The sequence below is a fragment of the Mustela nivalis genome, assembly GCF_964662115.1.
Source record: "Mustela nivalis genome assembly, chromosome: 12".
Classification (NCBI taxonomy): domain Eukaryota; kingdom Metazoa; phylum Chordata; class Mammalia; order Carnivora; family Mustelidae; genus Mustela; species Mustela nivalis.
The window spans coordinates 103,487,049-103,501,470 of record NC_139031.1 but is presented as its reverse complement, the minus strand read 5'-3'; the positions used below and the strand labels follow the sequence as shown (position 1 = coordinate 103,501,470).

Genomic DNA, 14,422 nt, shown 5'->3' with positions numbered 1-14,422 from the left:
GGATAGAAGATGTTTGGACTTTTGTTTCCCTAGGATAAATTCCTAGAAGCCGAACTAACGATGGATGGGGATGTGACCTCGCGTTCGGTCTGTTCTGGTTTGGTTGGTACGCATGCCCAAACTGCTGTCCAGCAGTGTGGGGACTACAAGACAGGTCCTGCTCTAACACAGGACTCGAACCCAATACCGGGCGCGGGGTGGGTAGGAACACTTGCTTAGAAGTGATTGGCAATTTTCTCCCAATATTGTTTTTTGTCTCCTATCCATCTCAGACAATGTCCTGTCCACTTCCCCAATTTCCTTCTCCTTTTGTTAGATTTCTGATTCTTCTGTCCACATTTGCTAGGGAAACTAGACTGTCTATCGGCCATGCCCCACAGTGCCCAAGGGACAACTGTCTTAACATGCTGATAAAACCACATGAATAGGGTCTCAAATTGTTTGAAGCAGAGTAACAGAAAGTAAGTGAAAAATATTAAGCAGAACTCTGAGCAACTACTGGGCACCAATCCTGAGCTTTGGGAGAAACAGACATAGCTCTTTCCTTAGAAAGAGTATGGGGGCAGTGAGGAAGACACACAAAGAGTCCTTTTACTCAAGTGGGAAGGCCAAGTACAGAAGTACAAAGCAGTGGTGTCTACCAGCAGAGGAGGAAGGCTCCTTGGGAGAAGGGAACTCAGGCTGAGGCTGGACTGTTTCTCTGGCCCCGTGATAAGCTCTCTGAAGACTGGGACGTGTGGAAGTTCTGGCAGCTGGGCTCTCCTCTCCATCCCCGCCCCTCCCCAGTTCTGTGGTCTGAGCTCTATCTCACACCTGCTTCAGAGGAGCAGCAGCAGCTGCAGGTGGGGGAAGAGTGAAATACTGCCCTGAGCTCATGTCCCCCCTAAGAGCAGATCAATGATCTCAAGAGCCTTTATACTGATAGGCAGGTTCTCACCCATGAACACTAATGTGCTTCATCCAGCAGTCTCCTCCACTTCTCCACTGACCTAATGGGCATCTCAAGTGGACCCACATAAAAATATCTCCTGACTTGCCATCTTAAGTGTTACCCATGTCAGGAAAAAGCAGCTTTGGTTCCCAGCTTCTCGGGTTAAAAGAGTCACCATTGTCTTCTGTCTTCTTCTTACATCCCACATTGAACCATCAATAAATATGACAGGGTCTACCCTCAAAATACACCCAGAATCTAGTGATTCCCCACCAGCTCCACGAGGCTGACCAACATGCCAGGATTTTTAGGGAGGTTCCTGCAGTAGCCTCCTACCCTATCTCCCATCTTTACGAACCCTTCATTGTTTGGCTCTATGCAGAATCCAAGTTTGATTGTTTAAGTCTGCTGTTCAAAACCCCTCTGCTGGCTTCCCACCTCACTCAAATTAAAAGCCCAAATTGGGGAGCGCCTGGGTGGCTCAGTTGGTTAGGTGACTGCTTTCGGCTTGGGTCATGATACCAGAGTCCCAGGATAGAGTCCTGCTTTAAGCTCCCAGCTCGGTGGGGAGTCTGCTTCTCCCTCTGACCTTCACCCTTCATATGCTCTCTCTCACCGTCTCTCTCTCAAATAAATAAATAAAATCTTAAAAAAAAAAAAAAAAAAAGCCAGAATTGGCACCAAGGCCAGTGAGCCCCTCCACAATGCATCCCCTCCTACCCTCCTCCTCCCTCAGGACTTCTAGCTCTCTCCTCCACACTTGCTTCATCCACTCTGGTGATAACGGCTTTATACTCCACAAAGACATGCCAATCGCACTGCTGCCTCAAGGATTTTGCCCTGGCCGCTACCCTTGCCAACATCCCTCTGGCACAGATCTCCCTCCAGATCTCTACCAAAGCACACATACCTTATGACAGAAGTCTTCCCTTGATCGCTCTATATTACATGGCACCCACCCCTGGCCCTTTCCCCATTTCCCTCTTTAACTACCCTCCTTGCTATTTACCTCCATCAACGTGGCATACTCACTTGCGTGTCTGTCTTGCCCCACTAGAACATCACGGGAACTCGGTAAGTGGTTGCTGGCCGAGTGAATGAATAAATGAACGGCTCAGACTGCACACTCTGCTACACCCTGTGGCTGTCTCTCCAATAAGGCTGCTCTCTGAGAGGAAAGATTATGTCCTATCTTCTCTTCCCTCAGCAGAACACGGGGATTCTCAACTGAGAAGAAGTACCCAACATAGTACTAATTGAGTCCAAAGAAGAGGAATCCCCAATAAATACAAAGAAACATTTGACATGAAAAAATTTTCACACATGAGTTGGATCATAATCTGGGCACAGTGAAAGCATATTAGTTTCCCACAGCTGCTCTAATAGATTACCACAAACTTGGCAGTTTAAAATAAAGGAAATTTATCCTTTCCAACTTCTGAAGGCTAGAGGTCTAAAACCAGTTTCACAGGGCCCAAATCAAGGTGTTGGCAGGGCTGTACTCCCTGCAGAGGCTCTAGAGAATCTGTCTGTGACATGCCACCTCCGGCTTTCGGTGGCTGCAGAACAGCCTTGGCTGTGTGTGACGCTCCAGTGTCGGCCTCTCTGCTCACGCTGCCTTCCCCTTTCCTGTGGCAGTGCTCCTTCTTTAAGAATACTCGGGAGTGCATTTAGGGCCAACCCAGATACTGCAGGACAATCTTCCCATCTCAAGATCCTTATTAATTGTATTTTGTGCCATATAAAGAAACATTTATGGGCCGTGGGATTAGGATGTGCTAACTTCGTGGGCCACTATTCAGTTTAAGAAAGAAGGCATTTCCGGTAGCATTCAATAAACTTCTGTGTCCCTAAAGCTTAATTTTCCTTGTCTTTCACCAAAAGAAAAGAAAATCACAACTTTAAACAACAAAAAGCCACTTGGTCCATTTAAGGAAATTTTAAAAAGTATCAAGAACCATTTATTGGATGAGTAACCACACAAATGGGATAAGGAGACTAGAGAATCACTTTTCGTTTTTTTTGTTTTGTTTTGTTTTGTTTTTTTAAAAACCCTAGACTATTGGGCATGCCTTCTCTTCTGCTATCCTAAATATGAATCAGGTTATGTTCACTTGATACATGAAAACAATTAAAGAAAGGAGAACTAGAATGATAGCAACCTAAGGGCCAGGAGGACCTTACCTCAAGTTAACAATGCTTGTTTTGGTTAGTAAGCAGCACCGCATTAGTAATTTTTGAGCGTTCCTTTTCCAGAGAAGAGTACATTTTAAATAACCATGTCTCTTTCAAGACTATTCTAGAATTTTGCAGCAAAATAATGACAATGAGGTTTACGAAGCACTTACAACATGTCAGATTATGCTAAACTCTTGGTAGGCATTACCTCACTCAACCCTCCCCAGAGCTCAGGACGAGAGAACAATCCATACTCCCATTTGTGGATGAGGAGAGTCAGGCTTAGGTCACACAGGAAGTACGTGTCAGACCTGTTGGACTCTAAAGCCTGGCTGTGCCACCAGACTGTCGCTGGGATACGGTCTTGTACCATTCGTAGCTATTTTTTGGTTTATTTTGTTTAGATTAAGCTATATATTTTTAAAGGGAAGTCAACAACTTTGGGTTCTGAAATGCCTAATACAAGACTAACACTGGTACACGAAAAATAAATGTGAGTGAGCTTTGGGCCCTCTTTTGTACAATGGCTGAATTTCATTTACCCAGGCACACAAGGAGCAGAAGGCTGCATGCCACAAAACAGCCCCTAATCTTATCAATAATAAGTCTGGGCCTCTGCTCCACCCAACTATGACCAAGCAAGTGGGATGATTCAGTTTTAACAATCTCTTCCCACGATCATCAACTCTAATGAAGCAACTAAGGGGAATGGAGAGAACAATAAAGAATGGGAAACCTGACAAACCAACAAAAACAACCACAACCACACCTTCCATAAATAGCTAAGGTCGACCAGGCAGGGAGATTTAAAGATCACAGGTGGCCGCAAGGAAGAGCTCACAGTGTGTTTAGCACGCAAAAGGGAAAGAAAGACCGTATCTCCAAATTTCTGCGTATGAAAAGATTTCAGCATAAATATCACACAACGTGAATATTCAGGGGAAAATATTCAGTGGCTTCTGAGAAGCCACTCAAGACCTCATATTCCTTCAGACCCTCCTCAGTGGATCTTTTAACAACATAGACTTATTATCAAGACAAGCAAACCACCTTGACCGAAGTCCCCCAGCCGATAATCAGCGTCACGCTGTCCTTCCAGCAGAGGCTGCACGGATACATATCTGGACGAAGACTTATGTCATCCCGGGGCACATTGGTGATTCTCTGCTTGGAAGTGATGTCAAAAATCTTTACACCCTGAAAAATACAAGAGCATTAAGTATCCTCTACTCAGGAGAAGGAAAGGAGAGGAGAACTTATTAACAGCCCCTGCCACACACCACCAATAACCAGCACCGGGAAATATTGACAGTGTTTATTGAGCACCGCTGGGAGCCATGTGAAAGAAAATGCTTCACTCCACACAAACCCTGTGAGAACCCACAACAAAAGAAAACCTCTACCCTTCCTTGGGGACAAAAGAGATTTTATTAGTAGATGGCATCAGGGACTCAAACACAACACAAATGGGAAATGGGACAGATATCTACCACCGCATTTCCAAAATGACGGACAAGTAACATTTCTAATTGTATTGTTCCACTAAAAAAAAAAATGGAGCTTTTTTTTTTTAAGAAAAGCTTTGAATGCGACAAACCACTATGTGTAAAGAAAACTATACCTGACATTTTAAAGCACTGAAATGGAAACACCAAGCAAGCAGCTAACTAAAAATAAACTAAGAGGCCACAGGTTTGTTTACCCTTAACTGTGACCTGGGAGAAGTTTAAGAAAAGTCCTGAATAGCAAGGTGGATTCTGGGAGAGTTCTACCATTAAAACTGAATAGGACAAATTTACTAAATTATACCTTGAAATTTCAAAGGATAAGCCAGATGTCAAAAGCTAATTTTTAAAGTTTCTACTCAGCCTTTCTCATATTGAGTAAACTTTAAATAGAATGCAACACCAAAAATTACAATCTACTTTTTAAAAGGCAGGCCTCTTTTTCACCTGTGATTATATGGGGAGTAAAATGAAATCAGCAATATCCTGTACTTGTTCCACAGCAACATACTTGCCCTTGGCTAATAGGCAAATGGTATTTTCAATATCGCATTCCCAATGCAACCCTTCAATTATTAAGATGCCTTTTCATTTTCTTGGCTATTCTCCATGCCTCGGGTTTCTTACTCCAAGATAAAGTCCAGAATATGTTGGGAATTACTCTATTATGAAAGCTGAAAGCAATCTAATCTCTTTAACCTTCCAGGTATGAGAGCAGTTGCCACTTGTATGTCTTAGAAAAGACCAGTGGCTTCTTTCCCTTTGTCACAGCTCTCCCAATGTGTCTACTTTTCTGGCTCTGAAGAAGGATCAGGAAGATGAAGATGTGATTTTACCATATTATTGGCCCAAGCAATCAGGTGGCCTCTCCACTTCACGCTCCTTATGTTCCCTTCTCCTTCGTGCAGAACAGAAGACTTCCATCTGCTCATCCAAGATCGTTCAAAGAGCAGCAACTAGGGACAAATACAAAGGATGTTTAGAAACTGAGATGCATATATTAGGTTTCTTACCTTTTTTTTTTTTTTTTTTTTTTGCTGGCCCTTGGAATGTTGAAGTTACTACAAAGTCAAGCCACAAGATGGCACCAAAATACCAAAATTCATGGAGAAAAATCGTCAGTCAAGATTTGTGTCACAGAAAGTTCTTTAAATGATTGCCCAGAAATTAATTTATTTTGTAACTGGGGATATCAAAACTTTCTAATTTTTTTCCTTAAAAATAAAATACTAGTCACAGCTTAAACTGTAATAGTCAGAAGAAGCCTGTTTTTCATTTAACCCGAGAAAAATAATTTTACAATCATGTTTGAACAGTAATTCATGTCATGAAATAAGATAAACTTGCTTTAGGATTAAACTTCTTTAAAAAGTTCATAGTTATCCAGGGTCTTTATTTTAAAAGGAAGAATCTATTTAAAAAAAAAAAAAATCTGCTGGGGAGCCTGGCTGGCCCAGTCAGTTGTACATATGACTCATGATCTCAGGGTTTTAAGTTTGAGCCTCACACTGGGTGTAGAGACGAATTGTAAATAAAATATTTAAAAAAAAAAATCTGCCAGATAAATTTTATTACCAAATATAACTGGTTAAAATCTCTAAGACTGGTGAAGATGTAGTTCTAGTAATTCATGCATTATTAAGGACACAGTATTTTTTTCTTGATGTACCCAATTTAAATCCCTTAAGACATTTATATAACATAACATATAAAATTTATATATATATAATGTACAATATATAACTTCATGTGTCCTTTCCCACCCCTAAAGGGGAAAAACAGGTACCAGGAGAAAGAGAATAAATTCACATTTTATTTATATTTCTCAGTAACTAGGCTCCCATAGCCAAAAGGGGCAAACACAAGACAAATAAGCACCAAAACCTAAAATTCAGTAAGTGTCCACATTCACAAATACACTGAGAATGGTCACTTTAAAATGACATAAACATCTGAAGTTCTCTATTATCCATGAAAGGAAAGGTGGCTTCACTGGGTCCATAGTGGTGCTACTGACCATGCGGTATCCCATCTTCCCATCAGACAGATACAGGATATCCTCTTTGCTCTCAAAGATCTTCCCACCCATCTTGTCCCTTCCCAATCCAGGTTCTGAGTAAGAAATCACCACTACCACGCTTCCCTATTCCCAGTTAAAGACCCTTAGGTCCATCCTCTGTGATTTTTCCTCTCCCTCCACCATGATGCAAAAAACAGAGCCAAGGAGGTCGCTGAATAGGTTCACTATTTTGTGACAGGGTAAGTTTGAAATCTGGGGAAGGAGGAGAAAGCCTCAGATTATCCTTCCTGCTACACATTCCACTAAAGATGGGTAACTAGAAACAATTATATTAAACATGAGGAATTGATAAGATCACAATGTCTATCTTCCACCTGTGGCTTGGATCCGAGGGAGGGGATTTTCAGAAGTGGGCTGGGCCCCAGAAGCACCCCATAACCACCTGCTAGGAGGAATGGCTTGACTGGGTAGTGAGGAGGAAAGTGTGGTGTCGCATGGCATCAAATTCCTCTCCGTCCGATCCCATCTAGAGATGACCAATGCTGTGTGAGAGGGGAACATTCCACACTTGTGCTAGGAAAACTAAATATGCCCCCACTTCTAAATGAAGATGTCTATAAAATACGACAGAAACAAGACCTCAGTGAAGGCCACGATTTAACTCATTACAAGAGCCCATCTGGGAAGTGAGTGATAGGACAGATGCCAGCAAGCCCAAACACCTCCCGCTCAGCGTCATGGCGGTGGAGGTAAGGGGCGGCATGGGAAAACTGCACTCAGGGACACAGAGGGAGTGGTCAGCACTGGTAGTTCAACCTGAGTAGCCACTCAAGCTGTCGCTGGGCCACACAGCTTGGAAGGAGAAAAGAGGTCTGGGGGCACTGTGGTGGGTGCCCATCAGTGGCAGGCTGTGCCCTACAAGAGAACCTCAAACTGCCTCAGTGGATACAGCAAGCAGGCTCTTAACACAAACACCAATATTTACACCCTTTGGAAGCCACTTCCCCAACAGGCAATTGTGTTCCAATTCAGGCAGGAAGGAAAACACAGAACTTCCTTCTCCTACCATGTCCAGAATAAAAGATTTGGACAAATCCTCACAAAATCTATGACATATTCACAGCAACTACAACTGTGAATACTGAATATAGACTTCTCCCAGTAAACAGGAACAAGAAAAAACACCAGCCATATGGAAGAATCCAGTATTTGAAAACAACAGGACTTATCTAGGGAATAAGGGAAATCTCCTACTCCTGATTCTACATGAATGAGACCATCAAACAGACAAGAACTTTAAAAAATAATTATTCTTCTCAGGTGACAACAAAATTAAGCAAACAAACACCAAAGGATAAGAAACACAGAGCAAAGCTGAAACTAAAGAACAAAACAAAACAAACAAAAAAACTCTATACTCTCGAGTAAGAGAGGAAATCAAACTGTGACCAGAGCACTTTGAAAATGAGAACACAAATACTGCACATCTAAACTTTAGGGGATGAAGTCAAAGTTGTAAACAGGATAAATCCATAGCTCTAAAAGTCAGTAATGAGCAGAAATAGATGTGGGTGCACTAGCTACATGACAAAAACAAACATTTCTTATTGAGAGATATAAAAGGAGAGCTACATAAATGTACATTATGTTCCTGGATAATAAGACTCAAAATTCTCACTGATGACCCAAGTTTTAGTAGTTAATCTGTGATTTTAATGGGAGCATAAAGAAAACCCCAAAGGAATTATTTATAGAACTTCCCAAAATGTTTTCAATTCATTTGAAGATATGTGAGAATAATAGGAATTTTTTTAAATGAAGCGATTTGTGGCTGGAAGGCTGGGTGTTTAGTAAAATTGTTATTCAGAACAGTACAGCAATGGTCCTACGCAGGGAAGCTGGTGCCCTCAACTCACAGCCTTTCTGGAGAATCCTTTAGCACTGGGGAGTCAAAGCTTTAAAAATGACCTCAGAAGTCTGTGCCTAGATATTTATGCTCAGAAGTTATCAGACAAGTGAGTAAAGAAGTATGTAAAGTTATTGTAACAGCTAGAAATGGACTAATGACTGGGAAATGATCAACTAAAGCGTGGCAGAGCTAGATCACCCAAGAAGAGGATGCATCCATTTATAAATAATTTTATACACTTACGTTTATTTAATGTAAAAATATGTTCAGGGCCATTAAATAAAAAAGCAGATTGCAAAATAGTATTAAATATGATGATCTTTAAATAAAATATGTGTATCCATATAGAAAAATCTGAAGGATACCTTTTAAAGTAATTATAATTCTAGAAACAGGTGGTAGGAGATTTATATATTATTTCTATTTCATGATTATTCTGCTTCGAACATGTGAATTATTTTTATGTTCACACATAGAGAGCTGAAAATCCATTCTCCAATTTTGATAATCAACATAACTTAAGAGAACAGCTGAAATAAAACAGTATCAGCAATTCAATGAAACCTTGAGAAAGAAGGAATGTTTCAGTCATAATAACTATGTGTTAGAATTAATTCACATAAACTGTACCTACTTTTTAAATAAAACGTTAACTTTATAAAAATGTTAGTGAAGTCTTGCTGCAATTCCAACCAAGACCCAAACTCAGTCCCACTGAGCCTTTCTGCCCACGGTGGCTGGGCCCGCCTCCTTTGTCTCCTGCTCCAGCTCCAAGGAAAACTTCCAGCAGGGGGCAGGAAGAAAAGGAGGGAGAGAATTCTAAATTCGCTGGTCTCAGGGTTGAGTCTGACCTTCCAGAGTTCTATTACAAAACACCCTGTGTACCCTGCTCTGACATGGGATCAAGGAAGCTTCTTCCTTAATATTTTTCTAGTACAGACAGCACACATCATCCTGTGGCACTGAGGAGTGCTAAAAAAAAAAAAAAAAAAAAAAAAAAAAAAAGGATGGGGGGAAGCTGATATACTGTCTTCTGGAAAGGAAAACAAATTTTAACGAATTTACATTACAGTTTTGGCCATGATTTGTGTTATTTTCTGATGTTTCTCAAATAGCAGCAGATTCAATCATTTTCCCTTCATATTTTATGGATGACAAAGAAGAAATGATGTGTACATAAATGGCCTTCAATATATTAGGGAAGCAAATTCTTTTTTAAGTCCTCCTAATTTCTCGGTTCTGTATACATTTTAGGGTCATGCTGGTTCTATCACGGGATAACGAACACCACCCTGTATCTTGCTCACTGGCACTCATGTATACTTTTCAGACCCCAACAGGCTGCAAATGCATGGGGGAAAGAAACCACATTGACTTTGCTAGACGCACAGGCACGATGAACAGGAGATACTGAATAGGCTTCCCTGGCCCTACCAGTCTCCTCCTTTCTTCCCTTGTCTATGCACACAGTGTGCTTGATGCAGGAGGAGCTACATCACACACCCAAGCCCGTCAGTTACTCAGCCCATCTTCAGTTAGTGATGTCCCGAAAGCTATACTGGCATCTGCCCTGATCTCAAAAACCTAAGCGAAAGAACCCTGTGGACTGACTGGTCCACAGTTACTACATCTTCGATGTAACAACATCCCTTGAGAAAGGGCTCATTTATATTGACTCCCTGTCCTACAGCTGAAATGTCGGTCCAGTTCCCTTTGCTCAGCAGCGGAAGAGATAATCTGTGCATAACAGATCACAGATCTGGGAAGTGCTTTTAGGATTAGTCTTCCTCTATTCAGTTTAGCTGACTGTAGTTCCCTCATTTCAGGAATGCCACCTGGCCTCCCACTTGGCCCAAATGGTGATGATTTAAACTGGGTTTGTGCGCTGCTGACACGCCCCCCATCACTGCCATGCCCTCTTCTCCTGGTGGTCTAGCCTTCGCCTGCTTTTCTCCTCTCTGGTACCTCCCCTAGTCCTTAAGGCACTTATTTCTGCCTTCCCTTTCCACTCTACTTTCTTCCTTACTCATGAGTCCTACTTCCCAGTCCATACATAGCAGAAAACCTTAAATGTCAGCAAGTAATTATGGAAGCATCGCCATTACTGTTCTTTCAAACTCTTCAAATACAACTAGGCAGCTACCTCAGGATTTGATTTGCAGCATTGTGTGGGACCCACGGTTTCACCCAGGAGGGAAAAGGACCAGATAATCACTCCCCATCTGCTTTTTTAATCCCAATCTACGGGAAATTCAAGCAGAAACAAACTGTCTGGCAGGAATGCCAAGGAAAGTTCCACTTCAGTGATTTAAGAAATGATAAGCTGCTCTTCTTACAAACAGTCTACACTAATTTAACTACAGCAGAACTATCTGCCTATATTTCACTGATATTTAATAAAATCCATTTCTTTCTTCTAGTCATAAAACTGCCTAGAGACCTACTGAGCACGAATGTTCTACAAAGCATTTTAGAGGGTAAGTCATTGAGTGAACTACCTTTAAAAGCAACTGGTTAATTTATTTGGTTCATCTTCCACATCCCATAATATTGAATTGTCATTATCACAATACTGAGAGCAATTTAAGCTCAATGGGAGCTAAGTACATAGAGAGGAAAAACTGTTTCCAAGAGGTCTATTTTTTGTTGGAGAAAGTATTCTAGGGCTTTATTTCCCATAAATCCACATTCTGGCAGTCAGCACTCTTGGTACTTATATTTCAATAGGAGCCCTCACATCCTCAGCAATATACTTTATTCTCCTATGTTTTGTGCTGATAAATCTATCTAGTACTTTGTTACGCTACCGAGTGGGAAGGATGCACATCCTAGAATCTTCCCCACACAGGGCGGGATTCCTTTTGGGCTGTAATAAAGCCACCAATTCTGGCAACATAACACCCATCATTACCCATCGCCCATTCTTCCCTGATGGAGGAAAGGGAGGATGATTGGCCCCTTTTTAATCATCTTGTGATCTTTCAAGTATATAAATCACTTGAGTCTTTCAGGCTTCCTACACACTGGCGGCACCGCTCTCTCTGAAGCAGACAACGGTGTAGGGAAGAATGGCAGGGGTGGAGGAGCCCACAGGCGAGTCCTGGACAGCAGATGCATTACTGTAGGAAGGACCTACAGCGTTACTGTAGGTGGATGTGTTACTGTTTGGAGAAAACAGACTCCATAAAGACAAAATACCAAATCCCAGAAGATGCTGGAGCTCGAGATAATAAAACTGAGAGAAGAAAGAAAAGGAAAACCCAGCACATTAGAACATGCCAAAGAGATGAAGGACATAAGGATGGGCAGGACCTGACACAGAAGAATTTAAACATCCAGAGTATATATAAAATTTATATATATTTATATATAAACATACAATACATAAATTATAATAAATATATAATTATATATAAATATATATTTATATAACTTTTATATATACATATATATATAAATGTGTATATATATATCTTTTATATATAAAAGATTAGAAATGAAATCCAAGAAGTCAAGAAAGCAAGTAAGAAAAAATGAGCGAGCACAGAGAAGAGCTGGGATAGTGTTGGGGGCTGCTGACAACAGGCAGGAGTCCTGGATCTGGATGAAGGCAGAAGTGACCACAAAGAGGGAATGGCAGGTGCCTCTGTCTTGCTTCCTGCTTTAGCTCAGTACCAAACTTTAACACGCACAGCTTTTCCAAACACCATCCAGAAAGAACATAAAGCATGTAGGAAAAGAAAGAGAGTTTTCTGAATGCAGTATTGCTTAAATTCAGTGGTGATTTGCGGGATGAGTTATAATCCTTCAATCTCCTTTCCCTAGAGGTAATTTAGTGTGTTTAAAAGAGGTTAAATACTGGTCCAAAACTGCTACCACAGGAAGTCTCTGTACCCAGACGTATTTCCAGGGCTTGCTTGACAGACTACTTGCTTCCGAGCAATGTCTGAGTAAACACAACACAACACCAATGCAACGCAGCTTTTGGACAAAAGCCCTTGAAGTTAACCAATCCCGTGAAAACGCTTTGAAATTTGAGAAACACCCTACTGACATCAGGTAGCAGTCAATTCAGTGACCAAGAATTCCAAGCTACAGGTTCAATGAAAACAAAAAGAAGCTAAACACTAGAGGTGACATGTAGGAGCACTCTCCTTTATATTAAAAACTAGTGATGACAGATAGAGATCTGTGATCCACCTGCCCATCAATATGGGTTTAACAGTTACCTGTGGCTACATGTGAGGGAGGCTCCTACTTAAACCAGCAATCTGCAATTTCTGCATATGCAAATGCACAACTGCAACTATGATTTAATTTAAAAGTAAATAAGGTATTCTGAAATAAATTTACCAGTTAAAAAAAAAAAAACTTCCATTATGGTCCCACAGACTTAGCAGTGCTGGTGGTCAAGCCAAACACTTTGGGTCTGTTTTTTAATTTGCAGCTGTTTAAGGATACATTTCCTGGGGCTGGTGTTAAGGTTGAAGCCATTTAGCAGCAGCATAAACACAAAAGTCATCCACTGGGTGATTAAACTTGAGTTAATGCTCTGTGCGATGCATAAGGATCTCTAATTTTAAATACGCATAATCTTAATCACAGACGACTGGAAGCATATCTTCACCTGGTGGCGATTATGAAAAATATAAAAACTGCCAAGTCTTGAGGAATGGAAAAAGTCACCTGACCCCACACCTGATTTACGTGTTAGAACAAGCACTTAACTCAATTGAAAGTAAAGCAGGAGGGGAAAAAATAAAGAAAAGGGCACTGTCTGCAGAATAAACCAAGTCTCCTGAACTTGCCCTTCAGAGGGCACACTGCTCTGTCCTTGACAGCCTCCATGCAAGTGGGAGAGCTGATGGTTTGAGAGCAGACTCACATGTATGTAAGAGCTTCTTTGTGCCCTCTTTTTACAGACTTCAGTGTCTACTCTAAGTCTCATTATGTCTCCTATATAATGCCTCCCTGGGAAAAAGAATAATTATTCCAGATTTAGCCAAAATTGGAGAAAATGCTGCAGGCTATTCAGTAAGCAGCAATAATTTGTGCTCAAACTGACAATAAATATCAAATGGACAGTCTTCATTGTCCTGGCTTCTATGCTAATATTAAAAGCTGCCCCAAGCAAAGAATACAATCAGACAAACCACAAAGGAAGATATATGAGTGGCCAGTAAATAAAAATGTTTGAAATTGCTAACAATTCAAAGAAGTTACAAAACAGAACAATGGACTATCTTTCTTTGTATATCAAAACTGGCAAAGAAAATGTGGAGAAACAGGTAGCCTCATACACAGCTGGTGTAAACTGGTATGCTTCCTCAAATGCAGCTTATGTGGTGGTATGCATCTAAATCCTGAAAAATAATCAGGACCTCTGACTCAGTAATCCCAAACCTGGGAATCAGAGCTAGTGTCAGTTCATGTCCAAAGTTTTCTAGCTTCAGTACAGCATGATTTATGATAACCAAAACCAGGATACAACTTAATGGTCTTAACCAGGAGTTAAGAAAAAATAAATAGATTAATAGGATGGAATATTATATAACCATTAAAAATGCTTGAATTAAGTTAGACTTCAACAGTGTAGATAATTTCATGTGATTTACAATGTTAAGTTAAGCAGAGATCCAAAATATTGAGGTTACTTTATATATTCTTTTATTATTGCCTTTTCTTACAAAAATAATGCAAGTATCTTTTTTTTTTTTTTAAAGGAGTTATTCATGTATTTGATAGCATGCATGCTGCAAGCACAAGCAGACTCAAGGTGGGGTTCCATCCCAGGACCCTAGGATCATGACTGGAACTGAATGCAGAGGCTCAGCCAACTGAACCACCCAGGTGCCCCAGTAATGCACGTTTTCTTAAAA

The 14,422-nt window shown here is 40.9% G+C and overlaps 1 protein-coding gene across 4 annotated transcripts in view; it reads right to left on the bottom strand.

Annotated features, from left to right (window-relative positions):
• VPS41 (VPS41 subunit of HOPS complex) overlaps positions 1-14,422 on the bottom strand; it is a 175,983-nt gene that overhangs the window by 68,697 nt on the left and 92,864 nt on the right. For all 4 annotated transcript variants that reach the window (XM_082692551.1, XM_082692549.1, XM_082692550.1 and 1 more), the window contains 2 exons: positions 5,451-5,570; positions 4,160-4,306 (listed from right to left, as the gene is read on the bottom strand). In XM_082692551.1, the coding sequence (XP_082548677.1) occupies positions 4,160-4,306; positions 5,451-5,570 (267 nt within the window). The remainder of the gene's footprint in view (positions 1-4,159; positions 4,307-5,450; positions 5,571-14,422) is intronic.